Source organism: Aquarana catesbeiana, linkage group LG03 (genome assembly GCF_042186555.1).
Source record: "Aquarana catesbeiana isolate 2022-GZ linkage group LG03, ASM4218655v1, whole genome shotgun sequence".
NCBI lineage: Eukaryota > Metazoa > Chordata > Amphibia > Anura > Ranidae > Aquarana > Aquarana catesbeiana.
The window spans coordinates 680170463-680198299 of record NC_133326.1 but is presented as its reverse complement, the minus strand read 5'-3'; the positions used below and the strand labels follow the sequence as shown (position 1 = coordinate 680198299).

The following is a 27837-nucleotide window of genomic DNA, read 5'->3' as shown; positions in this document are numbered from 1 at the left end:
TTTAGCAAGGCAGTGGTCGTCTTGGAGGTGTGTTTGGGGTCGTTATCATGTTGGAATACTGTCCTGTGGCCCAGTCTCCAAAGGGAGGGGATCATGCTCTGCTTCAGTATGTCACAGTACATGTTGGCATTCATGGTTCCCTCAATGAACTGTAGCTCCCCAGTGCCGGCAGCACTCATGCAACCCCAGACCATGACACTCCCACCACCACGCCTGACTGTAGGCAAGACACACTTGTCTTTGTACTCCTCATCTGGTCGCCGCCACACACGCTGGACACTATCTGAACCAAATAAGTTTATCTTGGTCTCATCTGACCACTGCACATGGTTCCAGTAACCCATTTCCTTAGTCTGCTTGTCTTCAGCAAACTTTTTGTGTGCTTTCTTGTGCATAATCTTTAGAAGAATCTTCCTTCTGGGATAACAGCCATGCAAACCAATTTGATGCAGTGTGCGGCGTGACAGTGACCTGACACCAGAGAGGGAAAATGGCTAATTAGGCCCAATTTGGACATTTTCACTTAGGGGTGTACTCACTTTTGTTGCCAGCGGTTTAGACATTAATATCTGTGTGTTGAGTTATTTTGAGAGGACAGCAAATTTACACTGTTATACAAGCTGTACACTCACTACTTTACATTGTAGCAAAGTGTCATTTCTTCTGTGTTGTCACATGAAAAGATAGAACAAAATATTTACAAAAATGTGAGGGGTGTACTCACTTTTGTGAGATACTGTGTATATATATGAACAGGGCCGATGCTACCAATAGGCGGACTAGGCAGCCGCCTAGAGCGCAGCCATGGCCTGTCACCTCCTCATCCCGGCTGGCTGTAACCTCTGGAGCCGCTGTCCCTGTGTGGCGAGTCTGCAGGAGCGTGTACTGGAGGTGGAGAGGGAATGTCTGCAGCCGGGGATGGTGCAGGGGCACGGGGAGGGAACTATCACACACGGTACACTGACAGATCCCTCCTCTGGCTCCCCCAGCTGCAGAGCTGTTCGGCAGCTCAGGACTCTGATTGAGGTCAAAGAGCTGGCCCGCCTCCTTCATTGTCATTGGTCGGGACTCATGAGGGGGTGTGGCCAGCCAAGGAGTGATCCTGCCTTTCACTGGGGGGGCGGAGCGGCCGGCCTCAGGGATGATCCCGTGGTCCTTCTGGGCAGAGCAACATGAAAGTTAAAAAAAAGGTTCTAAAAATGCTGTTTTGTTTTTCTTATGCCACTGGACTTTGGGTTGAAAACTGCTCTGCCCGATATCTCACAGTGAGGACAGTGCTACAGGAAAAAACAGATACCATCTTGATCTTTGTCAAATGTATTACTTCTATCTTTAGACTTTTACAAAGTAAAAAAGTGTTGTTAGCTGACAAAGATCAAGATGGTATTTGGTTTTTCCTTTAGCACTGTCCTCACTGTGAGAAATTGGGCAGAGCAATTTTCAACTCAATTTCATTCAGTCCTCTGCCTGCTGTCTAACAGTCTTCTGCTGTTGCCCAGTCCTCTGCTATCACCCAGTCCTCTGCCCTGCTGTCACCCAGTCCCCTGCTGTCACCCAGCCCTCTGCTGTCGCCCAGTCCTATGATGACGCCCAGTCATCATAGGACTGGGAAGTCTTCTGCCCTGTTGTCACCCAGCTCTCTGCTGTCGCTCAGCCCTCTGCTGTTGCCCAGCCCTCTGCTGTCACCCAGCCCTCTGATGTTGCCCAGTTCCCTGCTGTTGCCCAGTCCCCTGCTGTCGCCCAGTCCCCTGCTGTCACCCAGTCCCCTGCTGTCACCCAGTCCTCTGTCTGCTGTCACCCAGTCTTCTGCCCTGTTGTCACCCAGCCCTCTGCTGTCACCCAGCCCTCTGCCCTGCTGTCACCCAGTCCTCTGCCCCGCTGTCACCCAGTCCTCTCCCCTGCTGTCGCCCAGTCCCCTGCTGTCGCCCAGTCCTCTGCTGTCGCCCAGTCCCCTGCTGTCGCCCAGTCCTCTGCTTTCGCCCAGTCCCCTGCTGTCACCCAGTCCCCTGCTGTCACCCAGCCCTCTGCTGTCGCCCAGTCCTATGATGATGCCCAGTCATCATAGGACTGGGCAGTCTTCTGCCCTGTTGTCACCCAGCTCTCTGCTGTCGCTCAGCCCTCTGCTGTTGCCCAGCCCTCTGCTGTCACCCAGCCCTCTGATGTCGCCCAGTTCCCTGCTGTTGCCCAGTCCCCTGCTGTCACCCAGTCCCCTGCTGTCACCCAGTCCCCTGCTGTCACCCAGTCCTCTGTCTGCTGTCACCCAGTCTTCTGCCCTGTTGTCTCCCAGCCCTCTGCTGTCACCCAGCCCTCTGATGTCGCCCAGTTCCCTGCTGTTGCCCAGTCCCCTGCTGTCACCCAGTCCCCTGCTGTCACCCAGTCCCCTGCTGTCACCCAGTCCTCTGTCTGCTGTCACCCAGTCTTCTGCCCTGTTGTCTCCCAGCCCTCTGCTGTCACCCAGCCCTCTGCCCTGCTGTCACCCAGTCCTCTGCCCCACTGTCACCCAGTCCTCTCCCCTGCTGTCACCCAGTCCCCTGCTGTCGCCCAGTCCTCTGCTTTCGCCCAGTCCTCTGCTGTCGCCCAAGCCCCTGCTGTCACCCAGTCCCCTGCTGTCACCCAGCCCTCTGCTGTCGCCCAGCCCTATGATGATGCCCAGTCATCATAGGACTGGGCAGTCTTCTGCCCTGTTGTCACCAAGCTCTCTGCTGTCGCTCAGCCCTCTGCTGTTGCCCAGCCCTCTGCTGTCACCCAGCCCTCTGATGTCGTCCAGTTCCCTGCTGTTGCCCAGTCCCCTGCTGTCACCCAGTCCCCTGCTGTCACCCAGTCCTCTGTCTGCTGTCACCCAGTCTTCTGCCCTGTTGTCACCCAGCCCTCTGCTGTCACCCAGCCCTCTGCCCTGCTGTCACCCAGTCCTCTGCCCCACTGTCACCCAGTCCTCTCCCCTGCTGTCGCCTAGTCCCCTGCTGTCGCCCAGTCCTCTGCTTTCACCCAGTCCTCTGCTGTCGCCCAGTCCCCTGCTGTCACCCAGTCCCCTGCTGTCACCCAGCCCTCTGCTGTCGCCCTGTCCTATGATGATGCCCAGTCATCATAGGACTGGGCAGTCTTCTGCCCTGTTGTCACCCAGCTCTCTGCTGTCGCTCAGCCCTCTGCTGTTGCCCAGCCCTCTGCTGTCACCCAGCCCTCTGATGTCGCCCAGTTCCCTGCTGTTGCCCAGTCCCCTGCTGTCACCCAGTCCCCTGTCTGCTGTCACCCAGTCTTCTGCCCTGTTGTCACCCAGCCCTCTGCTGTCACCCAGCCCTCTGCCCTGCTGTCACCCAGTCCTCTGCCCCACTGTCACCCAGTCCTCTCCCCTGCTGTCGCCCAGTCCCCTGCTGTCGCCCAGTCCTCTGCTTTCACCCAGTCCTCTGCTTTCGCCCAGTCCCCTGCTGTCACCCAGTCCCCTGCTGTCACCCAGCCCTCTGCTGTCGCCCAGTCCTATGATGATGCCCAGTCATCATAGGACTGGGCAGTCTTCTGCCCTGTTGTCACCCAGCTCTCTGCTGTCGCCCAGCCCTCTGCTATTGCCCAGCCCTCTGCTGTCACCCAGTTCTCTGCTTGCTGTCACCCAGTCCTCTGCCTGCTGTCACCCAGTTCTCTGCCTGCTGTCTAACAGTCTTCTGCTGTTGCCCAGCCCTCTACTATCACCCAGTCCTCTGCCCTGCTGTCGCCCAGTCCCCTGCTGTCACCCAGTCCCCTGCTGTCACCCAGCCCTCTGCTGTCACCCAGTCCTATGATGACGCCCAGTCATCATAGGACTGGGCAGTCTTCTGCCCTGTTGTCACCCAGCTCTCTGCTGTCGCTCAGCCCTCTGCTGTTGCCCAGCCCTCTGCTGTCACCCAGCCCACTGATGTCGCCCAGTCCCCTGCTGTTGCCCAGTCCCCTGCTGTCACCCAGTCCCCTGCTGTCACCCAGCCCTCTGTCTGCTGTCACCCAGTTTTCTGCCCTGTTGTCACCCAGCCCTCTGCTGTCACCCAGCCCTCTGCCCTGCTGTCACCCAGTCCTCTGCCCCACTGTCACCCAGTCCTCTCCCCTGCTGTCGCCCAGTCCTCTCCCCTGCTGTCGCCCAGTCCTCTCCCCTGCTGTCGCCCAGTCCCCTGCTGTCGCCCAGTCCTCTGCTTTCGCCCAGTCCTCTGCTTTCGCCCAGTCCCCTGCTGTCACCTAGTCCCCTGCTGTCACCCAGCCCTCTGCTGTCGCCCAGTCCTATGATGATGCCCAGTCATCATAGGGCTGGGCAGTCTTCTGCCCTGTTGTCACCCAGCTCTCTGCTGTCGCCCAGCCCTCTGCTATGGCCCAGCCCTCTGCTGTCACCCAGTTCTCTGCTTGCTGTCACCCAGTCCTCTGCTGACACCCAGTCCCCTGCTGTCGCCCAATCCTCTGTTGACGCCCAGACTTTTGCTGTCACCCAGTCCCCTGCTGTCACCCAGCCCTCTGATGACGCCCAGTCCTCTGCTGTTGCCCTGCCCTCTGCTGTCACACAGTCCCCTGCTGTTGTCCAGTCCTCTGCTGTCGCCCAGTCCTCTGCTGTCGCCCACCCCTCTGCTGATGCCCAGCCCTCTGCTGACGCCCAGTGCTCTGCTGTCGCCCAGCCCTCTGCTGTCATCCAGTTCTCTGCCTGCTGTCACCCAGTCCTCTGCTGTCGCCCAGTCCTCTGCTGTCGCCCAGCCCTCTGCTGATGCCCAGTCCTCTGCTGTCGCCCAGCCCTCTGCTATTGCCCAGCCCTCTGCTGTCACCCAGTTCTCTGCTTGCTGTCACCCAGTCCTCTGCTGACACCCAGTCTCCTGCTGTCACCCAATCCTCTGTTGAAGCCCAGACTTTTGCTGTCACCCAGTCCCCTGCTGTCACCCAGCCCTCTGATGACGCCCAGTCCTCTGCTGTTGCCCAGCCCTCTGCTGTCACACAGTCCCCTGCTGTCGCCCAGTCCTCTGCTGATGCCCAGATCTCTGCCTGCTGTCACCCAGTCCTCTGCTGTCACCCAGTCCCCTGCTGTCGCCCAGTCCTCTGCTGTTGCCCAGTCCTCTGCTGTCGCCCAGCCCTCTGCTGATGCCCAGTTCTCTGCTGTCGCCCAGCCCTCTGCCATTGCCCAGCCCTCTGCTGACTCCCAGTCCCCTGCTGTCGCCCAGTCCTCTGTTGACGCCCAGACTTTTGCTGTCACCCAGTCCCCTGCTGTCACCCAATCCCCTGCCCTGCTGTCGCCCAGTCCTCCAAAAAATAATGTTGGCAACTATGTTTGCTGTGTCTGGCAGTTCAATGAGGGTGCAAACATCACAGGGGGGTATAGACAGGGCCGGTGCTAGACTATTTTGCACCCTTTCTATACCGTATAGAGGTATAGAAATTATATTTTAGAGATATAGAAGTAGCTGGACTTGCCTATGGCACAAAAATAGTCCAGCACCGGCCCTGTATATGAATATGAAATTATGAAATGGTGGGAGTTCATGTCACAGTATTTGTGAAGCGATTTTTCAAACGCAAACTTTTTGGAAAAAATATTATACCCAATTTTTTGGTAAAATATAAAAGTTTATATTACACCAAGTAAATAGATACCTACCATGTCATGCTTTAAAATTGTGTACGCCTGTGGAACAATTCCGAACTACGGTACCTAAAAATCTCCATAGGTATTGCTTTAAAAGCCTTTACAGCAGGGGTCAAAAAAGTGTTGGCCCTCCAGCTGTTGTACAACTACAATTCCCATGAGACATTGCAAGGCTGACAGTTACAAGCATGACTCCCACATGCAGAGGCATGATGGGACTTGTAGTTTCGCAACAGCTGGAGGGCCGCCACTTTAAGACCCCTGTATTACAGGTTAACAGTTTACAGTTACATGGGAGGTCTGGTGCTAGCATTTGCTCCCACTCTGATGTTCACAATGATATGTCACATGTGTGGTGCGATCACCATTTAAAAATGCGTGCTGGACTTATGTATGCGTTTGGGGGCACAGGGCACTTTAATTATTTTGTTATTTATTTTAAGCTTTTTTACACTTTTTTATCAACTTTATTGCTATAATAAGGGATGAACAACATCCCTTGTGATAGTATGGGCCGTGAACGGTCCTCTTTATGGAGAGAACTGGGGTTTATTAGACCAGAGATCTATTCTCTGGCCTCCAATGCAGCCAATCAGATACAGGTTGGTCTGATTAGCATCTTCACTGGTCAGTAAACACCTAAACTGAAAGTGACAAAATCCTCCTCGCTGCCGGTCTCTCACCTTACAGAGAGGGAGGAACAACATCAGTTCCTCTCTCTCAGTTCAGTGCCGGAGATGCCACCGGTTGGAGCAGTCCTGGGCTCCCTGATGGGTGACGGTGGAAGGGAATCACCCCCTTCCATCACCTGTAGAAGTGATCGAGTGGCTGTATAGCCACTCAAATCACTTTGACAACTAAAGAGCATTGCCGGCTGAAGAAAATGATACTGGGATGATGTATGTAGCTGCAGGCATCATCCCGGTATAAGCCCTTAAACCTGTCAACATCATATGACCTCGACCCACAATTAACCGGTTAATCATATCTTCTCTTGATCTTCCCCCCTTTTCCCTATGTCTTCTAACACCTCATTCTCCTTTTATATTCCTTCCCACATCTGGATGCTCAACTTTCACTCCCAAATGACTGGTTGCACTTGAAATGTGAATATTCTAGCAGGATTAGAGCTATATTATTTATTTTTTAACTGTTCTTTTAACAACTTCAGCCCTGGAAGAATTTACCCCCTTCCCGACCAGAACACTTTTTGCGATTCGGCACTACGTCGATTTAACTGACTATTGCGTGGTCGTGCGACGTTGTACCCAAACAAAATTGACGTCCTTTTTTTCCCACAAATAGAGCTTTCTTTTGGTGGTATTTGATCACCTCTGTGGTTTTTATTTTTTGCGCTATAAATAAAAAAATAGCGACTAATTGAAAAAAAAAAAAAACGCATTATTTTTTACTTTTTGCTATAATAAATACCCCCAAAAAATATATAAAAAATCTATTTTTTTCCTCAGTTTAGGCCGATATGTATTCTTCTACATATTTTTGGTAAAAAAAAAAAAAAAATCGCCATAAGCGTATATTGATTGGTTTGCGCAAAAGTTATAGAGTCTACAAAATAGGGGATAGATTTATAGCATTTTTATCATTAATTTTTTTTTTTACTAGTAATGGAGGCGATCTGCGATTTTTATCGGGACTGCGACATTATGGAGGACACATCGGACAATTTTGACTCATTTTTGGGACCATTGGCATTAATACACTGATCAATGCTATAAAATTGCATTGATTACTGTAAAAATGTCACTGGCAGTGAAGGGGTTAACACTAGGGGGCGGTGAAGGGGATAACTGTGTTCCCTGGGAGGTGATTTTAACTGAAGTGGGTGGGACTAACTACAGGAAGTGACAGATCGTGGTTCCTAACTAATAGGAACACACGATCTATCACTCCTGTCAGAACAGAACAGGTAAGTGTGTGTTTACATGCACTCGTCCCTGTTCTTTGTTTCCTGCTCACTATCCCTCGTGGCCGGCGGTCATCGTGACCGTCAGCCACGAGCATCGGCACCCCCCGCTGTGCATTTTACATTAAGCCACGTTTAGCCACTTTTTTTTAAAAACAAACAAGGCTTTATTTTTGTGAATATTGTCCTGCGACAATAATTTTTTTTTTGCAAACTTTAGACAATTAAATGTAATAAAACTAAACAAAAGGCTTTTTTTTTCTTTTTTTGAGCAGTGATAGTTTAAACATAAATAATGGTACTGTTGATAAAAAGTGTGCATTTATTCTGTAATTTGTCCAAAGTTATTTACAAATGAAGTAAAGTGTTTTTTTTTAATTTTGCACTATTTTCAGTGTGAAACGTGTAAAAGGTGTAAAAATATTAATGAACAAAGCAAACAAAAACAGCAAAAAATTTAACTATTAGTAATAAATAAAATAAAATAATAATAAAATAAATAATAAAATAGAAAATAAAAAATCACCAGGAAAATTACAACTGAAAATAGAAGGAAAATTCAGAGTTAATAAGTGCTGATTAGCATAAACTAAGGGGTTAATAAGGAATCCAACAGAGGAACATTTAATTAGGAAAAAAAATTATAATTTTGACTTGTCAAGGTTGCTTTAACTCTCTTCATCTGCAGATTGATGTTCATCCCTTTGATCTGTGGATGCAAAACACAGAAAGTTACAAATGATACAATGTTTCAATATAACTTTCTGTTAGTAGTTGTTGATAAACATTGCCAGACTGCTTCTTTTTTTTGACAGCTCCTGCTGCCGACCTTCTCTGTGTACTCCGCAATGCAGCTGTAATTAATCAGTGCTGAATTACCGGGTACTGATGGCCCGTACACACGATCCAAAAATCGGATTACAGATCGTCTGACTTTTTTTGCTTAATAGTCGCAAGTAGAAATTGAATTGGTTACTAAGGTCACGAAAATTCTCGTACGACAGAAAAAAAAAAAATCGGAAGTGATGTCATGTGTTGTAATTAGGGATGGCCCGAACATCCCCTGTTCGGTTCGCATCCAGAACATGCGAACAGGCAAAAACTTTGTTCGAACACGCGAACACCGTTAAAGTCTATGACACAAACATGAAAAATCAAAAGTGCTCATTTTAAGGCTTATATGCAAGTTATTGTCAGAAAAATTGTTTGGGGACCTGGGTCCTGCCCCAGGGGACATGTATCAATGCAGAAAAAAGTTGTAAAAATGGCCGTTTTTTCAGGAGCAGTGATTTTAATAATGCTTAAAGTGAAACAATAAAAGTGTAATGTTCCTTTAAATTTCGTACCTGGGGGGTGTCTATAGTATGCCTGTAACGTGGAGCATGTTTTCTCGTGTTTAGAACAGTCCGAGTGCAAAATGACATTTCTAAAGGAAAAAAGTCATTTAAAAGTACTATCGCTAGCGCCGACTATAATGAATTGTCGGTCCGGCAATACACATAAAAGTTCATTGATAAAAACGGGATGGGATTTCCCCCACAGGGGAACCCCGAACCAAAATTTAAAAAAAAAAATGCGTGTGGTCCCCCCTCAAAATCCCTACCAGACCCTTCTGTTAAAGTAAAAAATAATGCATTTTTTTCAAAATCTTTGCTCTTTTTTTGTTTATAGCGCGAAAAATAAAAACTACAGAGGTGATCAAATACCACCAAAAGAAAGCTCTCTTTGTGGGAAAAAAAGGAAGTCAATTTTGTTTGGGTGTATTGTCGCACGACCTCGCAATTGTCAGTTAAATCAATGCAGTGACGAATGGCAAAAAGTGCTCTGGTCAGGAAGGGGGTAAAATCTTCCGGGGCTGAAGCGGTTAATGTGAATAACTTTTGATGTAATTTCCCAAATGAGTTAAATTTTCAGAATGTGTTGGCATTGATAGAGTCTTCTATTGTGTGACCAGTGGCGGAATTACCAGGGTCGCAACAGTCGCACTTGCAACGGGGCCCGGCATTCCGCCACTGTCGGGGGGCCCAGCGGGGTTGCTCTTCACACACGACTCTGAGCGGAGATCGTGTGTGATGGAACAGTAGCACAGAGACACCGGCGGCATTAACGTTCTATTTGCCCGTCCGTCCTCTCTGGCAGGGGATGAGAGAGGACACACAGCTGATCTCACGGCACCCCCTTCTCCCCCTCCCCTCTCCTGTGTGCTCTGCGGGAAATGCTCCTTAGCTTCACACTTGACTGCCCACGGAGCACACAGGAGAGGGGAGGGGGGAGAAGGGGGAGCCGTGAGATCAGCTGTGTGTCCTCTCTCATCCCCTGCCAGAGAGGACGGACGGGCAAATAGAACGTTAATGCCGCCGGTGTCTCTGTGCTACTGTTCCATCACACACGATCTCCGCTCAGAGCCGTGCTGTCCTGAGAAGGCAGATGGCACTGATGGAAATTAATAGCATTCACTGATGAGCACTGATAGAAGGCACTGATGGGCACTGATAGAAGGTACTGATGAGCACTGATAGAAGGCACTGATGAGCACTGATAGAAGGCACTGATGAGCACTGATAGAAAGCACTGATAGAAGGCACTGATGAGCACTGATAGAAGTCTCTGATGAGCACTGATAGAAGGCACTGATGAGCACTGATAGAAGGCACTAATGGGCACTGATAGACGGCACTGATGAGCACTGATAGAAGGCACTGATAGAAGGCACTGATGAGCACTGATAGAAGGCACTGATGAGCACTGATAGAAGGCTCTGATGAGCACTAATGAGCACTGATAGATGGCACTGATGAGCACTGATAGAAGGCACTGATGAGCACTGATAGAAGGCACTGATAGAAGGCACTGATGGGCACTGATGAGCACTGATAGACGGCACTGATGGGCACTGATAGAAGGCACTGATGAGCACTGATAGAAGGCACTGATGGGCACTTATGAGCGCTGATAGAAGGCACTGATGAGCACTGATAGAAGACACTTATGGGCACTGATGAGCACTTATAGAAGGCTCTGATGAGCACTGATAGAAGGCACTGATGGGCACCGATGAGCACTGATAGACGGCACTGATGAGCACTGATAGAAGGCACTGATGGGCACTGACAGAAGGCACTGATGAGCACTAATAGAAGGCACTGATGGGCACTGATAGAAGGCACTGATGGGCACTGATAGAAGACACTAATGGGCACAGATAGAAGGCACTAATGGGCACTGATAGGAGGCACTAATGGGCACTAATAGGAGGAATTTATGGGCACAGATAAGCACTGAAGGGAGGCACTGATGGGCACTGATAGAAGACACTAATGGGCACTGATAGAAGGCACTAATAGCCACTGATAGGAGGCACTGATGGGCACTGATAGAAGGCACTGATGGGCACTGATAGAAGGCACTAATGGGCACTGATAGGAGGCATTTATGGGCACTGATAGGAGGCACTAATGGGCGCTGAAAGGAGGAATTTATGGGCACAGATGAGCACTGATGGGAGGCACTGATGGGCACTGATAGAAGGCACTAATGGGCACTGAAAGGAGGCACTGATAAAAGGCACCGATGGGCACTGATAGAAGGCACTAATGGGCACTGATAGGAGGCACTGATAAAAGGCACTGATGGGCACTGATAGAAGGCACTAATGGGCACGGATAGGAGGCACTAATGGTCACTGATAGAAGGCACTGATGGACACTGATAAAAGGCACTGATGGGCACTGATAGGAGGCATTTATGAGCACTGATAGGCCACATTGATGAGCACTAATAGGAAGCACTGATAGGAGGCACAAATATGCACTGATAGGCTGCACTGATAGGTGGCATTGATGGGCACTGATAGGTGGTACTAATGGGCACTGAGGAACACTGATAGGCAGAACTCAGGCAGTATTGATGGGCTTTGTGGGCAGAATTGAAGAGTACTGATAGGTGGCACTGATGGACGCTGTTAGGCGGCATTAATGAGCACTGATAGGTGGTGCTGATAGGCAGAATTGATGGGCACTAATAGGCGGCAATAATGAGCACTGATAGGTAACACTTGTAGGTGGAAGTGATGGGCACTGATGAGCACTGATAGGCAGCATTGATGATTGGGGCACTGATTATCAGTGTAAACAATTTACTGACAATTTAATGCCTCCTATCAGTGCCCATTAGTGCCTTCTATCAGTGCCCATCAGTGCCTTCTATCAGTGCCCATCAGTGCCTCCCTTCAGTGCTTATCTGTGCCCATAAATTCCTCCTATCAGTGCCCATTAGTGCATCCTATCAGTGCCCATTAGTGCCTTCTATCTGTGCCCATTAGTGTCTTCTATCAGTGCCCATCAGTGCCTTCTATCAGTGCCCATCAGTGCCTTCTATTAGTGCTCATCAGTGCCTTCTATCAGTGCCCATCAGTGCCTTCTATCAGTGCTCATCAGTGCCGTCTATCAGTGCTCATCGGTGCCCACCTGTGAGGAAAGGGCTGAGGATAACCGGCAGGTCTGTTTACATGTGATCAGCTGATCACATGGTAAAGGGCTGCTGTGATTGTGCTGGATGCACGTCCCGGGGGTCATGTGGAAGCATGGTTTTGTGAGGATTTCTATGGACACCCTCCCACAATTGGAAGCCCAGGGCTGGGATGGAAGGGGCACAGGGGGGCCCATCATGGTTTCTTGCACCGGGGCCCTGAAGGTTCTAGTTACGCCTCTGTGTGTGACATTTGGGGGAAATTGGTTAATATCTAAGCTCTTTTTTTTGTACGTTAAGCCACATTAAGATCCCCAAAAAAACAAGCTTAATGTCCCTAGTTTGCCTTGTGGAAGACCGAAATGCATTAAACTTCTATAAGAGTAATTATGTGAGGGTCTTGTGAGCCAAAGATGGATTGATGCCTCTATGAGGTGAAACAAATATAGATAAGCTGCAAACACTAACCACGTTTCATTTCGTGCATAAACCAAAAATATATAAATAATCGTGTCTGCGCTGAAAAAATATATATATATCCCAATAGCTGGGAGGTGCATATGAAATATAAAACTATGCTACAAAATTTCAATATATTAAAACCAAAAAAGTGCTAGTAATATATAAAATGAATACAATCCTCATATAAAGGTATCCCATAAAGTGCAACATGCAAAAAAACAATGTATGTATGTGGTTATGAATATAAGATCAAAGTGCAAAATCAAGTGTCCACATTCAAAAAGTTCAATTCATTGATAACAAAACATAAAGTGCAGGTAAGTAGTGTCCACAAAAAACGGTGTTCCTCAAGCTCCTCCTTAATGGTGCTCACAATCCAGCATGCTTCAGTGCTCTCCTGTGACCCCCCACTTGTGCTTGCGCTCACCTCTAAGCGTGTGACATGGTAATTAAACGGTGTCTAAACACGCATTGGAGCCACCCCTTGGGCTCATACAGGGTATGCTGGTATAAACTCCACCTCTCTCAGATGTCATCAGATAGTTTCACATATAAGAAAGAAAAAGCTCCATAGTGTGATACAGTAGGGATTTATTAAAAATATATTAAAGCTTCCCTCCAGAAGGGTACTCACAATATGCAGGTGTGTAAGTGCACCAATCTTTCCAGAGTGTAAAACAAGCGTTTGTATGGCGTGCGGTGTGTCGTTCCTCATCTACTTATGGTGCTGGCAGCTCTGTCCTACCCCTCCCCGACGCGTATTCGGCATGGGGATCACGTGCCTTCCTCTGGGGGATCTGGGGGATCTAATTAGATCCCCCAGAGGAAGGCACGTGATCCCTGTGCCGAATACGCGTCAGGGAGGGGTAGGACGGAGCTGCCAGCAACATAAGTAGATGAGGAACGACACACCGCACGCCATACAAACGCTTGTTTTACACTCTGGAAAGATTGGTGCACTTACACACCTGCATATTGTGAGTACCCTTCTGGAGGGAAGCTTTATTATATTTTTAATAAATCCCTACTGTATCACACTATGGAGCTTTTTCTTTCTTATAGGTGAAACTATCTGATGACATCTGAGAGAGGTGGAGTTTATACCAGCATACCCTGTATGAGCCCAAGGGGTGGCTCCAATGCGTGTTTAGACACCGTTTAATTACCGCGTGCATGATTAGTTTTTTGAAGTTGTCATTTTTTCCCACAATTCTTTGCAAAGTCAAGATTTTTTTTTTTCACAAAATTGTCATATTAGCAGGTTATTTCTCACACACAGCATATGCATACCACAAATTACACCCCAAAACACATTCTTCTATTACTCCCGAGTATGGCGATACCACATGTGTTAAACTTTTACACAGTGTGGCCACATACAGAGGCCCAACATGCAGGGAGCACCTTCAGGCGTTCTGGAGCACCCAGGCCAATTCTGACATTTCTCTCCTACATGTAAAAATCATAATTTATTTGCTAGAAAATTACATAGAACCCCAAAACATTATATATATTTTTTTATTAAAGACCCTAGAGAATACAATGGCGGTCGTTGCAACTTTTTATCTTGCACGGTATTTGCGCAGCAATTTTTCAAACGCTTTTTAAAAAAAAAAAAAAAAAAACAGTTTTGTGCTTTAAAAAAAAACAAAACAGTAAAGTCAGCCCAATGTTTTTGCATAATGTGAAATATGAAGTTATGCCGAGTAAATAAATACCTAACATGTCACCCTTCAAAATTGCACACGCTCGTGGAATGGCGCCAAACTTTGCTACTTAAAAATCCCATAGGAGACGCTTTAAAATTTTTTACTGGTTACATGTTGTGAGTTACAGAGGAGATCTAAGGCCAAAAATATTGCTCTTGCTCTACCGATCACAGCGATACCTCACATGTGTGGTTTGAACACCATTTTCATATGTGGGCGGGACTTATGTATGCGTTCGCTTGTGCATGTGAGCACACGGTGACACAGGGAAATTTTTTTTTTTATTGTTCATTTTACTTTATTTATTTTAGTTTGAGGCTTTTTTCCAAAAAATAAATTTTTTGATCACTTTTATTCCTATTACAAGGAATGTAAATATCCCTTGTAATAGGAATATGGCATGACAGGTCCTCTTTACAGTGAGATATGGGGTCAATAAGACCCCACATCTCACCTCTAGGCTGGGAAGCCTGAAAAAAAAAAAAGATCCTGGGGGGTCCCCTCTCGCCTCCCGTAAGAACGATCAAGCAGCGGAACAGCCACTATGATCATTCTCATGGTATAGGGAATCGCCGGCTGAAAAAGCTGATATCTGAATGATGCCTGTAGCTGCAACCATCATTCAGATATCCCCGCACAAAGTCAAGGATGTCGTATGACAGCGGGCGGGAAGTGGTTAAAACGCATTTTTTTTAACACAAAGTTGTCCATTTATACAATATTTCTAACACATAGCATGTACATACCAAAAATGACACCCCAGAATAGATTCTCCTACTCCTCCTGAGTACGGCGATACCACATGTGTGAGACTTCCACAGCCTGGCCACCTACAGAGGCCGAGTACAGCCGAGTATGACTGAGTATGGCAGAGTATGGCTGGGTATGGCTGAGCATGGCAAAGTATGGCTGGGTATCACCGAGTATTGCAGAGTATGGCTGGGTATGGCAGAGTATGGCTGGGTATGGCTGGGTATGGCAGAGTATTGAAGAGTAGTGCAGAGTATTGCAGGGCATTGCAGGGTATTGCAGAGTATTGCGGGGTATTGCAGAGTATTGCTGGGTATTGCAGGGCATTGCAGAGTATTGCGGGGAATTGCAGAGTATTGCAGGGAATTGCAGAGTATTGCAGGGCATTGCAGAGTATTGCGAGGCATTGCAGAGTATTGTGGGGCATTGCAGAGTATTGCGGGTATTGCGGGGTATTGCAGAGTATTGCGGGGCATTGCAGAAGAGTATTGCGGGATATTGCGGGGCATTGCAGAGCATTGCAGGGTATTTCAAAGTATTGCGGGGTTTTGCAGAGTATTGCACAGGGAATTGCAGAGTAGTGCTGGGTATTGCTGAGCATGGGGGGGATGGCTGAGCATGGAGGGATGGATGGATGTATGTGACCGCACATGTCACTGAGCAGCGCTGTGGGCACTACACATCCAGCCCGCAGCGCGGCTCCCATCCAATCTCTCCCCCTCTGTACCGATCGGTACACAGAGGGGAGGGAGGAACCGGCGTCATGACATGACGCCGGTTTGTTTACATGTGATCGCTCCGTCATTTGATTGCGGCCGTTTAGCGTGATCCGTGATGATCCGTGATGGTCATGGATGTTCCCGTGTGCGCGCCCCAGGGGGCGCGCGGGAGCAGTTTTCTGGAATCACGTCAAATGACCTGATCCCAGAGTTATCCAACCGCCCTGCAGCCGTCATTTGGCTATGGGGCGGTTGGCAACTGGTAAAATGTTTTAAGTATCCTTCTACTTGCTTCTTTAGCCTAGGTTCATATATATATGTGATGTGGGAACCAGCGCCGGTTCCTGCATCTCATCTCTCCCACAGCAGCTCACCTTGCCCTCTGCGAACCGCTGCGGGTGTCAATACAATGTCATTGTCAATACAATGTTAACGACACCCACAGATCGGTTCACAGATCGCAGTGTGAACTGTGAATCAAATCGCATAGGTGAGAACACAACTGTATGGCTCAACTTGCATTGCACAGACACTGAATGCGATCAGCACTGCAGTGTGGGTGCGAATCACATGTGATGTCTGTGTTCGCACAAGTATGAACCTTGGCTTAAAGTGGTTCTAAAGTAAGAAGTTTTTTTTTTTTACCTTAAAGTGGATGTAAACCCAATGTCATCCTTTCTAAACTACTGCCATCGGGGTTATCTATAAGGATATACATGCCTCCTGCATGTATCTTTACCTGTCAAATGTCTCCCCTCTGTCTGTTATGAGACCCGAAAAACTGCATATTCTGTGGGCGGGTCTGTTGTCTGGAGCTCGGTGGGTGGAGTTGTGATGTCAGTAGACTCCCCGCCCACCTCTACACTCCCCTTGTCAATATGCATTTTCTCCTGTGTATTTCTAACACTGAACTTCTGCGATGATCTCTAATATCCAGTGAAAAGACAGGAAAGTAACCACATGACTTCTGCATGCCAAATCATGGTGAGGTGTGGAACAGCCAATCCTTGCAGGGCTGCTGAAGAAAGGAGTGGGGGTGGGAATTAAAAAATAATGCCTGTGTCTTAGGCTAGTGCACAAGATGTAAATCACCTGTCACTCACAGCAAGGGGGAGGATTTGACAAAGTTTTTCTCAGTTTGTCAAGTTTTATCTCACTGAACAATAAAAGAGGATTGCTCAGAGCTGGATTAACTCTTTGTGGCAAGACTGGGCTCAAATGATAGGAAATCTTATATGCTACATTATGACATAAAAAAAAAAAAATCGTATTTACATCTGCTTTAATGCATGCTAATTAATGACAAAGCCAATTGCCAGCTGAAAAAAAAAATACCACGGTTATGGCTGATATCTTTATCCATAACCCCGGTAAACCACTTTCAAGCCGCAGAGTATATATATATATATATACACTACCGTTCAAAAGTTTGGGGTCACCCAATCAATTTTGTGTTTTCCATGAAAAGTCACACTTATTCACCACCATACGTTGTGAAATGAATAGAAAATAGAGTCAAGACATTGACAAGGTTAGAAATAATGATTTGTATTTGAAATAACATTGTTTTTACATCAAACTTTGCTTTCATCAAAGAATCCTCCTTTTGCAGCAATTACAGCATTGCACACCTTTGGCATCCGTCCACAACACTTTTTTCCAGTCTTCCTCTGTCCAATGTCTGTGTTCTTTTGCCCATCTTAATCTTTTTCTTTTATTGGCCAGTCTCAGATATGGCTTTTTCTTTGCCACTCTGCCCTGAAGCCCAAAATCCCGCAGCCGCCTCTTCACTGTAGATGTTGACACTGGTGTTTTGCGGGTACTATTTAATGAAGATGCCAGTTGGGGACCTGTGAGGCGTCTGTTTCTCAAACTAGAGACTCTAATGTGCTTATCTTCTTGCTTAGTTGTGCAACGCGGCCTCCCACTTCTTTTTCTACTCTGGTTAGAGCCTGTTTGTGCTGTCCTCTGAAGGGAGTAGTACACACCGTTGTAGGAAATCTTCAATTTCTTTGCAATTTCTCGCATGGAATAGCCTTCATTTCTAAGAACAAGAATAGACTGTCGAGTTTCAGATGAAAGTTCTCTTTTTCTGGCCATTTTGAGCGTTTAATTGACCCCACAAATGTGATGCTCCAGAAACTCAATCTGCTCACAGGAAGGTCAGTTTTGTAGCTTCTGGAAGGAGCTAGACTGTTTTTAGATGTGTGAACATGATTGCACAAGGGTTTGCTAATCATCAATTAGCCTTCTGAGCCAATGAGCAAACACATTGTACCATTAGAACACTGGAGTGATAGTTGCTGGAAATGGGCCTCTATACACCTATGTAGATATTGCACCAAAAACTAGACATTTGCAGTTAGAATAGTCATTTACCACATTAGCAATGTATAGAGTATATTTGTTTAAAGTTAGGACTAGTTTAAAGTTAGCTTCATTTAAAAGTACAGTGCTTTTCCTTCAAAAATAAGGACATTTCAATGTGACCCCAAACTTTTGAACGGTAGTGTATATATATATATATATATATATATATATATATATATATATATATATATATATATACGTATTGTGGTTGGCAAGTGGATATAATCATTCTACCTCGCTGTACTTTTATGCTGATAGGTGGTCTGTTGCTGGGAGTGGAGAAAGGACACCATCAAGTCCTTAACCGAAACAGAAAAGTGGTGCGGTTCTTTTGGCTGTGCTTTGAAGCAGTGCTGTGTATATCTCAGGACTGGATGGAGATAAATTTATTTTATATGTGTGTTTAGTTGTTCACCTAGAACCCAGCTTTTAATAAGTTCCATGTGTTTTGTTCTCAGACACACTTCATGAAACCTCTGGACTGTATTGTGTTGATCAGCCTGCAAGAACGGAATCCATAGAAGGGAAGTCGGTCACCATCCCGTGCCAATTTTCATTTCCAGAATCAGAGAACAGCACTAAGTCTGCAACTTTCATTGTGAAAGCATCTGATGAAAATTTCTGTGGAGGGGATAAGAAAAACATTTATGACTCCAGTAAAGGATTCTTCTCCCCCAAGTATCGGGGAAGGCTGAATGTGACATTCGATCTAAGACACAGAAATGCCTCAATAACCATAAACAATGTAATGAAGGAGGAGGCTACACGCTATTGCTGCCGCTTAGAACTGAGTTTTATCAATGGGGACAAACAGAGCTGGCAAACCCCAGATGGCACACGGCTTACAGTGAAAGGTGAGTCAAGGTCAGATATTTCAAAATCGAAATGCATTAATATCGTTTTTTTTTTTTGTTTTTTTTTAATTATCATGCAGGCTAATAAAATGTTTATTAAGTCAAATGAGAAATATTCACATTATGTTGGCAGTCATTTTCTGGTGACAGATAACTGGAATATGCTTAGCTATAACATTTCTGACCCTATTTCTTTAAAGTGAAACATCACCCACCCCCCCCGCCATGTTTTTTTTTTCCCCATCTTACCTTAATCATTGTGTTATCCACAAAAAATATACTCACACACCCATCTCATCCAGCAGTGTTCTGCGGCACATCTTCTTCACCGCTGCACACCTGATTGCACGCCTCCACCTTTTCCTAAGGCGCGCCACACCAAAACTATATGAAAGAGTCCAGGATCATTTTAACCACTTCAGCCCCGAAAGGATTTACCCCCTTCCTGACCAGAGCACTTTTTGCGATACTGCACTGCGTCGCTTTAACTGACGTGCAACGTTGCACCCAAACAAAATTGACGTCCTTTTTTTTCCCCCACAAATAGAATTTTTTTTTTGGTGGTATTTGATCACCTCTGCGGTTTTTATTTGTTGCACTATAAATAAAAAAATAGCGACAATTTTGGAAAAAAAAGCAATTTTTTTTACTTTTTGCTATAATAAATATCCCCCAAAAATATCTAAAAAAAAATGAATTTCTTTCTCAGTTTAGGCCGATAAGTATTCTTCTACATGTTTTTGGTAAAAAAACAAAAATCGCAATAAGCGTATATTGATTGGTTTGCGCAAAAGTTATAGCGTCTACAAAATAGGGGATAGATTTATGGCATTTTTATTATTAATTTTATTTTTATTAGTAATGGCGGCGATATGCGATTTTTTATCATGACTGCGACATTATGGTGGACACATCGGACACTTTTGACACCATTTTGGGACCATTGTCATTTATACAGCGATCGGTGCTATAAAAATGCATTGATTACTGCGTAAATGACACTGGCAGTGAAGGGGTTAAACACTAGGGGGCGATCAAGAGGTTAAGTGTGTCCTAGGGAGGTGTTCTAACTGTGGGGGGATGGGCTTCCACTGACATGACAGCGATCACTGCTCCCGATGACAGGGAGCAGTGATCTCTGTGATGTCACAAGGCAGAATGTTTACAAAGGCATCTCCCCATTCTTCCGCTCTGTGACACGATCGCAGGCCCCCCCGGTGGACACCGAGTCCATGGGACCCACGGGCACGGTCACGGAGCACGCAACGGGCGCGCGGACACCCACAATCCCACGTCCAAAAGGGGACGTACCTGTACGCCCATTTGCCTAGCCGTGCCATTGTGCCGACGTACATCATCGTGCGCTGGACGGCTAGTGGTTAAAAGAGCTACACTATGTTGTCAAAAGTATTGTGACACCTGCACATGGACTTTAAAGCGGAGCTCCAGGCAAAAATTGAACTCCTATGAACACAGAAGCACTCCCCAAACACCCGCCCCCTCTCCCCCCCCCTCCCTCCCTCCTCCTTCATTTTTGGATTTTTTTTTCATACTTTCTTGTATAATTTTCTTTGGGACTTCCGTCCTACAGCGATGAAGCAACATACGACACTTTCAAGGTTTTTCTTGTGCCCTCCTCCTTCCTCCTGCAACCTGGGCGTGTCCCAGAAGATGACAGAACTATATATATATATAAAATCTCCAGTATATTATGTATATAGCACTACCCTCCGAAGGGGTCGTAGACGTCCGGGTCCCCTCTGCCGCACAGCCAGTAACTTTCCTTCATTCATCCATGTCTTCCATGCTCATCCATGTCTTTATGGACCTTGCTTTGTGCACTGATGCGCGGTCATGTTGGAACAGAAAAGGGGCCGTCCCCAAACTGAAAGCATGAAATTGTCCAAAATGTCTTGGTATGCTGACACCAAAAGAGTTCTTATCACTGAAACTAAGGGGCCAAGCCCCTCCCCTGAAAAACAAACCCCACACCATAATCCCCCCTCCACCAAATGATTTGGAAGGATGTCCCAATACTTTTGGCAATATAGTGTGGGATGAGCGAGTTTGGGGTGGAGGAACTTGACTGGCCTGGACAGAGTCCTGACCTTAACCCAATAGAACACCTTTGGGATGAATTAGAGCGGAGACTGCAAGCCTGGCCTTCTCGCCCAACATCAGTGCCTGACCTCACAAATGCACTCCTGGAAGAATGGTCAAACATTCCCATAGACACACTCCTAAACCTTGTGGACAGCCTTCCCAGAAGAGTTGAAGCTGTTATAGCTGCAAAGGGTGGGCCAACTCAATATTGAACCCTACGGAGTAAGACTGGGATGCCATTAAAGCGGAGTTCCAACCTGGGAGAAAAAAAAATTAAAAGTCAGCAGCTACAAATACTGTAGCTGCTGACTTTTAATATTAGGACACTTACCTGTCCACCCATAGCCGACCCATTCATTGGTTCTGGGTGGAGGCCCTGGCATCCTTACTAGGGGAAACAGGCAGTGAAGCCGTGCGGCTTTCCTACTGTGCATATGTGAGTCGCACGGCATACTATACTATATATATATATATATATATATATATATATATATATATATATATATATACATATACACACCATACACACACACATATATTCAGTGTGTGTGTATATATATATATATATATATATATATATATATATAATTTTTCTTTTACTTGCTAGGGTACTTTACAGTGCCTAGAAAAAGTATTCACAATCCTTGAAATTTTCCACATTTTGTCATGCTACAACCAAAAACTTAAATGTATTTTATTGGAATTGTATGTGATAGACCAACACAATGTGGCACATAATTGTGAAGTGGAAAGAAAATGATAAATGGTTTTCAACATTTTTTACAAATAAATATCTGAAAAGTGTGGCGTGCATTTGTAGACAGCCCCCTTTACTCTGATACCCCTAACTAAAAACTAGTGGAACCAATTGACTTCAGAAGTCACCTAATTAGTAAATAGAGTCCACCTGTGTGTAATTTAATCTCAGTATAAATACAGCTGTTCTATGAAGCCCTCAGAGGTTTGTTAGAGAACCTAAGTGAACAAACAGCATCATGAAGGACAAGGAACACACAATACAGGTCAGGGATAAAGTTGTGGAGCAGTTTAAAGCAGGAGTAGGTTATAAAAAAATTGCCCAAGCTTTGAACATCTCACGGAGCACTGTTCAATCCATCATCCGAAAATTCAAAGAGTATGGCACAACTACAAACCTACCAAGACATGGCCGTCCACCTAAACTGACAGGCCGGGCAAGGAGAGCATTAATCAGAGAAGCAGCCAAGAGGTCCATGGTAACTCTGGAGGAGCTACAGAGATCCACAGCTCAGGTGGGAGAATCTGTCCACAGGTCAACTATTATGCCCCGTACACACGATCGGATTTTCCGACGGAAAATATTCGATGGGAGCCTTTTGTCGGAAATTTCAACCATGTGTAGGCTCCATCGGATAGTTTCCATCGGAATGTCCTTCACACAATATCTGGTTCTCAAATTCACCGACAACAAAATCCGTTTGCGTATTCTGATCGTGTGTACACAATTCCGATGCACAAAGTGGCATGCATGCCCGGAATCAAGCAGAAGAGCAGCACTGGCTATTGAACTTCATTTTTCTCGGCTCGTCGTATGTGTTGTACGTCAGCGCGTTCTTGACGTCCGGAATTTCCGACCAACTTTGTGTGACCGTGTGTATGCAAGACAAATTTGAGCCAACACCCGTCGGAAAAAAAAACCCATGGATTTTGTTGTCGGAATGTCTGATCAATGTCCGATCGTGTGTACGCGGCATTAGTCGCGCACTCCACAAATCTGGTCTTTATGGAAGAGTGGCAAGAAAAGAAACATTATTGAAAGAAAGCTATAAAAAGTCCCATTTGCAGTCTGTGAGAAGCCATGTGGGGGACACAGTAAACATGTGGAAGAAGGTGCTCTGGTCAGATGAGACCAAAAGCTGGTCAGAGTTGATGGGAATAATGACAGAGCCAAATACAGGGCAATCTTAGAAGAAAACCTGTTTAGAGTCTACAAAAGACTTGAGACTGGGGCAGAGATTCACCTTCCAGTAGGACAACGTACAAACATACAGCCAGAGCTACAATAGAATGGTTTAAATCCAAGCATATTCATGTGTTAGAATGGCCCAGTCAAAGTCCAGACCTAAATCCAATTGAGAATCTGTGGCAAGACTTGAAAATTGCTGTTCAGACGCTCTCCATCCAATCTGACAGAGCTTGAGCTATTTTGCAAAGAAGAATGGGCAAAAATGTCACTCTCTAGATGTGCAAAGCTGGTAGAGACATCCCCAAAAAGACTTGCAGCTGTAATTGCAGAGAAAGATGGTTCTACAAAGTATTGACTCAGGGGGGGCGAATACAAATGCATGCCACACTTTTCACATATATATTTGTAAAAAAGTGTGAAAGCCATTTATCTTTTTCCTTCCACTTCACAATTAGGGATGGGCCGAATGGACCCCTGTTCGGTTCGCACCAGGACTTTCGAACACCATGAAAGTTTGGACCTGAGTAACGAACCCCATTAAAGTCAATGGGATCTAAATGTCAAAAATCAAAAGTGCCCATTTTGAAGGCTTATATGCAAGTAATTGGGCATACAATGGTTATAGGGGTCTGGATCCTGCCCTAGGGGACATGTATCCACAAAGAAAGGTTTGTGAAAGATGTCATTTTTAAATGAGAAGTGATTTTTTGTTTTTCAAAGTGAAAGCATAAAAATGATACATTTCTTCCAATATAGTGCCTGGGGAGTCCCCTTAGTCTACCTGTAAAGTGGAAGATCTGTACCATGTGTAGAATCTGCTGCAGCAATAATTGCATTTATAAACTCAAAAAAAAAATGAAATTTTCCCTGCAAGCTGCCTTTATTTTGCTCAGCAACAGCTGGAGAGCCAGTGTGTATGATGAGGCCACAATGTAGTGCACTGGGAACAAGATTAAAGATTTTTTGGATACATTCTGGTGTCACTTTGACTTTGGATAGAACTAACGGGTAAGTAAAAATTGGTCTTTGGGTGTCAGTGGCGCCTTCCTACTGTAACCCTATAGAGGTATTCTTTATGAAAGCAAGAATTGGCCTTGCTGTAAAAAATTAAAATGATATGCACCTGTCAAACAGGTGCAGAAAAATTGGTCTTTGGGTGTCGGTGGCGCCTTCCCACCATAACCCTATAGAGGTACTCTTGATGAAAGCAAGAAAGCAAGAATTGGCCTTGCTGTAACAAATTGCAATGATATGCACCTGTCAAACAGGTGCAGAAAAATTACTCTTTGGGTGTCAGTGGCACCTTTCCACTCTATCCCTATAGAGGTGCTCTTGATGAAGGCAAAAAAAAAATTGCAATGATATGCACCTGTCAAACAGGTGCTGAAAAAATTAGTCTTTGAGTGTTAATTGTGCCCATGAAACCTATACCAAAAACATTCTTCCGGATGAAATGATTGAACACCCTCAGAGCTAGGCAGCCTCGAAGTCCTGCAGAGATTCCACATCCCAAAAAGACTTAATCAGTGACATCGGCATCAGGGGCTTCATAGATGGTAATCGAGGACTGATTCATTTTTATAAAAGTCAAACGGTCCACGGAGTCTGTGGACAGACGCGTTCTATGATCAGTAACGAAACCTCCTGCAGCACTGAATGCCCATTCTGAAAGCACGCTGGATGCAGGGCAGCCCACCAACTCAATAGCATACTGGGCAAGTTCTGGCCAGTGGTCTATTCTCATGAAGGAAAAACACAAGGGGAAAGGCGCCTCTGGGTGTAGATCAAAGACAATTTATTAAAAGCCAATGTGCAAACAACTCATATGTATGTGGTCAAAAACAGCATGTAGTAAAATGCAGGGATGATCCATCATAAGAACAGTCCGTCAGATCGGTCTTCTTCTGGCTTGCCGAGTGTGTGGCTTGCTGTACACCGCTAGAGCCGGCCGCGGTGGAGATGAAACTCAAAGCCAGGCCAGGAACGCAGGTGGAAGGCAGGCGCGAAGTTGTGACGTCACTGGTAAGCAACGTGTTTCCTGAGCGTACGGGCTACGATGTCACGGTAGCTGCGCTCCTTCATCAAGCTCTAGCGGTGTACAGCAAGCCACATGCTCGGCAAGCCAGAAGAGGCTATCGTGACCGATCTGACGGACTGTTCTTATGATGGATCATCCCTGCATTTTACTACATGCTGTTTTTTTTGACACCCAGAGGCGCCTTTCCCCTTGTGTTTTTCCTTCAGATCTTGGAGCTTGGTTTCAGTTCTTTTGGAAGGCAGCCCTGTCTGTGGACCCCATACCATCATTTCCATCACCTATGTCTTATACATGGACTTTCATGAACTAATGAATTATTCCCCTCCCCTTTAATATAGCAATATACATGTTAATAATATTTGTGTTCATTACCTGCAAACCATGATGGTTATATCCTTTTCCAGAGTTTACGCCTTTACTTGTGTAGTCTATTTTCATGACCCAGTAGGTCAGTGGATCGTTAGCTAGAAAGCTCTCTATCTGTTTTGGTTCCGAGGTAATCGTCCACCATGTGATGCAAACACTGCTGATGGAATGTGGAAGCTGACAGTCCTGGGTGGCGAGGACTAAAAAAATTCTGAAATGCATCACTTAGGCGGGCGCCTTCTTCAACGCTCGTCTCTTGACCAACAGAAGACTCAAAACTAAGTTTTACACGAGACTGTAACCTACTGGAGTCAGGAAAAACATTCAATAACATCCTCTTTAATGTGTCCTCAAGAGATTTTATCTTCTGCACTCTGTGTGGGGACGGGATGAGTTCTGAGACATTCCCCTTATAACAGTGATCAAGGAGGGTTGCCAACCAGTAATCATCCTTCTACTTTATGCCACATATTCTTGGGTCCTTTCTCAGGCTTTGAAGCATGAGGTTGCCCATATGCTTCAAATTTGCAGAGGCTTGAGAAGCAGACTTCTTGGGGTCACTCAGGATGACAGCATCTGGAACTTCCTCCTTCCAGCCACGTTGTCATGATAAGGCGTCAGGCTTGAAGACCAGTTGCTATAGCAGTTGCAGGACTACCACCAACCGGCAGGATAGGTACACAGGCAGTTACCCTGGGAGATGACACAAGCTCACCTGAGGTGCCGAGCCTAAGTACTAACCGGTGTTCACCAGAGCTCCTGATGGTGGAGATGGATTTAGCTGCATGCTAGTACCAGGTTGCGGTCCACAGGTTTGCCCCACAAGGGTGTGAGCAAGCCGGGGTCCAGAAGCGGATGAGCAGATAAGGATCAAACAACAGAGTGGTCAGTAAACAAGCCAAAACGTTGGTAACGAGTAGTTGCAGGTTGGGATCAGGCAGTCAAGTAGTCAAGTAACAAGCCAAGGGTCGATCACAAGTGGTAGCAAAATACAGATGTCAGCAGGGAAGACAAAAGCAAGGCACAATAACCTGGCAAAGAGGAAGTGCTAAGACAAGGCTTATATAGGAAGTTCATGGGAGGAGAAAGGAGTTCAAGGTTCAACAGCAATCAAGACACAAGGCAGGGTTGTCCAATGGATCAGATCCAATGGATCAGATAGGATTGTCCAATAGATCAGGCAGGTATCTGTCCAACATCCCAGATACTGTTATCGGCGAGAGTGGACACCTGCGAGCCCCGTCGCGGGAGCCAGCGCCGAGCTGGCTCACTCATCGGGAAAGGAAAACAGTTTTTTTCTTTTGCAATGAGCGACAAGCATTGCTGACAGGTGTCTGGTATGAATCATGAGGGGGAACGCCGCGCCAAATTTAAAATAAAAACCGGCATGGGTTCCCCTCCAGGAGCATACCAGGCCCTTAGGTCTGGTATGAAATTTAAGGGGAAAAAACGGCGTGGGGGTCCCCCCCAAAATCCATACCAGTCCCTTATCCTCACCCGGTGACCATGCCCCATGCCTATATAAGTCATTGCGCACCTTGCACACAGCATTACAGCGGGAAAGAGCGTTGTGTCAATATCGGAAGAAGAGAAGAGGGAACAAGACGATGGAGAAGACCGGGCCACCGCTAGCAAAAGAGCGGCAAAAGAGCAGAAGATAGCGGAGGAGCCTGGCAGAAGAACCGGAGAGCGGGACAAGAACCGGACACCAGGAGAAGAGGCCGGAGAGCGGGAGAAGAACCGGACACCGGGAGAAGAGGCTGGAGAGAGCGGAGAAGTCGGAAGAAGACCCCCGAAGTCGGACAAAGACCCCCGAAGTCGGAAGAAGAAGGAGCTGCCTAATAAATTACTTTAAAAACCTGTCTAGTGTGTTTTTTTATTGACACTTTTTTTCCTAGGTGAATGGGTAGGGGTAGGATGTACCCCATACTCATTCACATAGAGTGGGGGGCCGGGATCTGGGGGCCCCCTTATTAAAGGGGGCTCCCGGATTCCGATAAGCCCTCCACCCGTAGACCCCGACAACCAACGGCCAGGGTTGTCGGGAAGAGGCCCTTGTCGTCATCAACATGGGGACAAGGTGCTTTGGGGTGGGGGGGCCTGCAGGGCACCCCCCTGCCCCAAAGCACCGACCACCCCATGCTGAGGGCATGCGGCCTGGTATGGTTCAGGAGGGGGGGAGGGCGCTCGCTTGTCCCCACCCCCTTTCCTGACCGGCCGGGCTGTGTGCTCGGATAAGGGTCTGGTATGGATTTTGGGGGGCACCCCCACGCCATTTTGTCGGCGTAGGGGGTTCCCATTAAAATCCATACCAGACCTAAGGGCCTGGTATGCCCCTGGAGGGGAACCCATGCCGGTTTTTTATTTAAAATTTGGCGCGGAGTTCCCCCTCATGATTCATACCAGACACCTGTCAGCAATGCCTGTCGCTCATCGCTCAAAACTGTTTTCCTTTGCCGATGAGCGAGCCAGAGCGAGATGTACAGTACCCGAGAACCAGCACGATGGGATCGCGCTGGAAACACATTCTCACGGTCAGGTACTGTAGCTCA

General features: G+C 46.6%; 1 protein-coding gene across 2 annotated transcripts in view; it reads left to right on the top strand.

The window, feature by feature from the left end:
* Positions 1–27837, top strand: part of LOC141133522 (uncharacterized) — a 93550-nt gene that overhangs the window by 30990 nt on the left and 34723 nt on the right. For both annotated transcript variants that reach the window (XM_073622951.1, XM_073622950.1), the window contains exon 2: positions 18438–18833. In XM_073622951.1, the coding sequence (XP_073479052.1) occupies positions 18438–18833 (396 nt within the window). The remainder of the gene's footprint in view (positions 1–18437; positions 18834–27837) is intronic.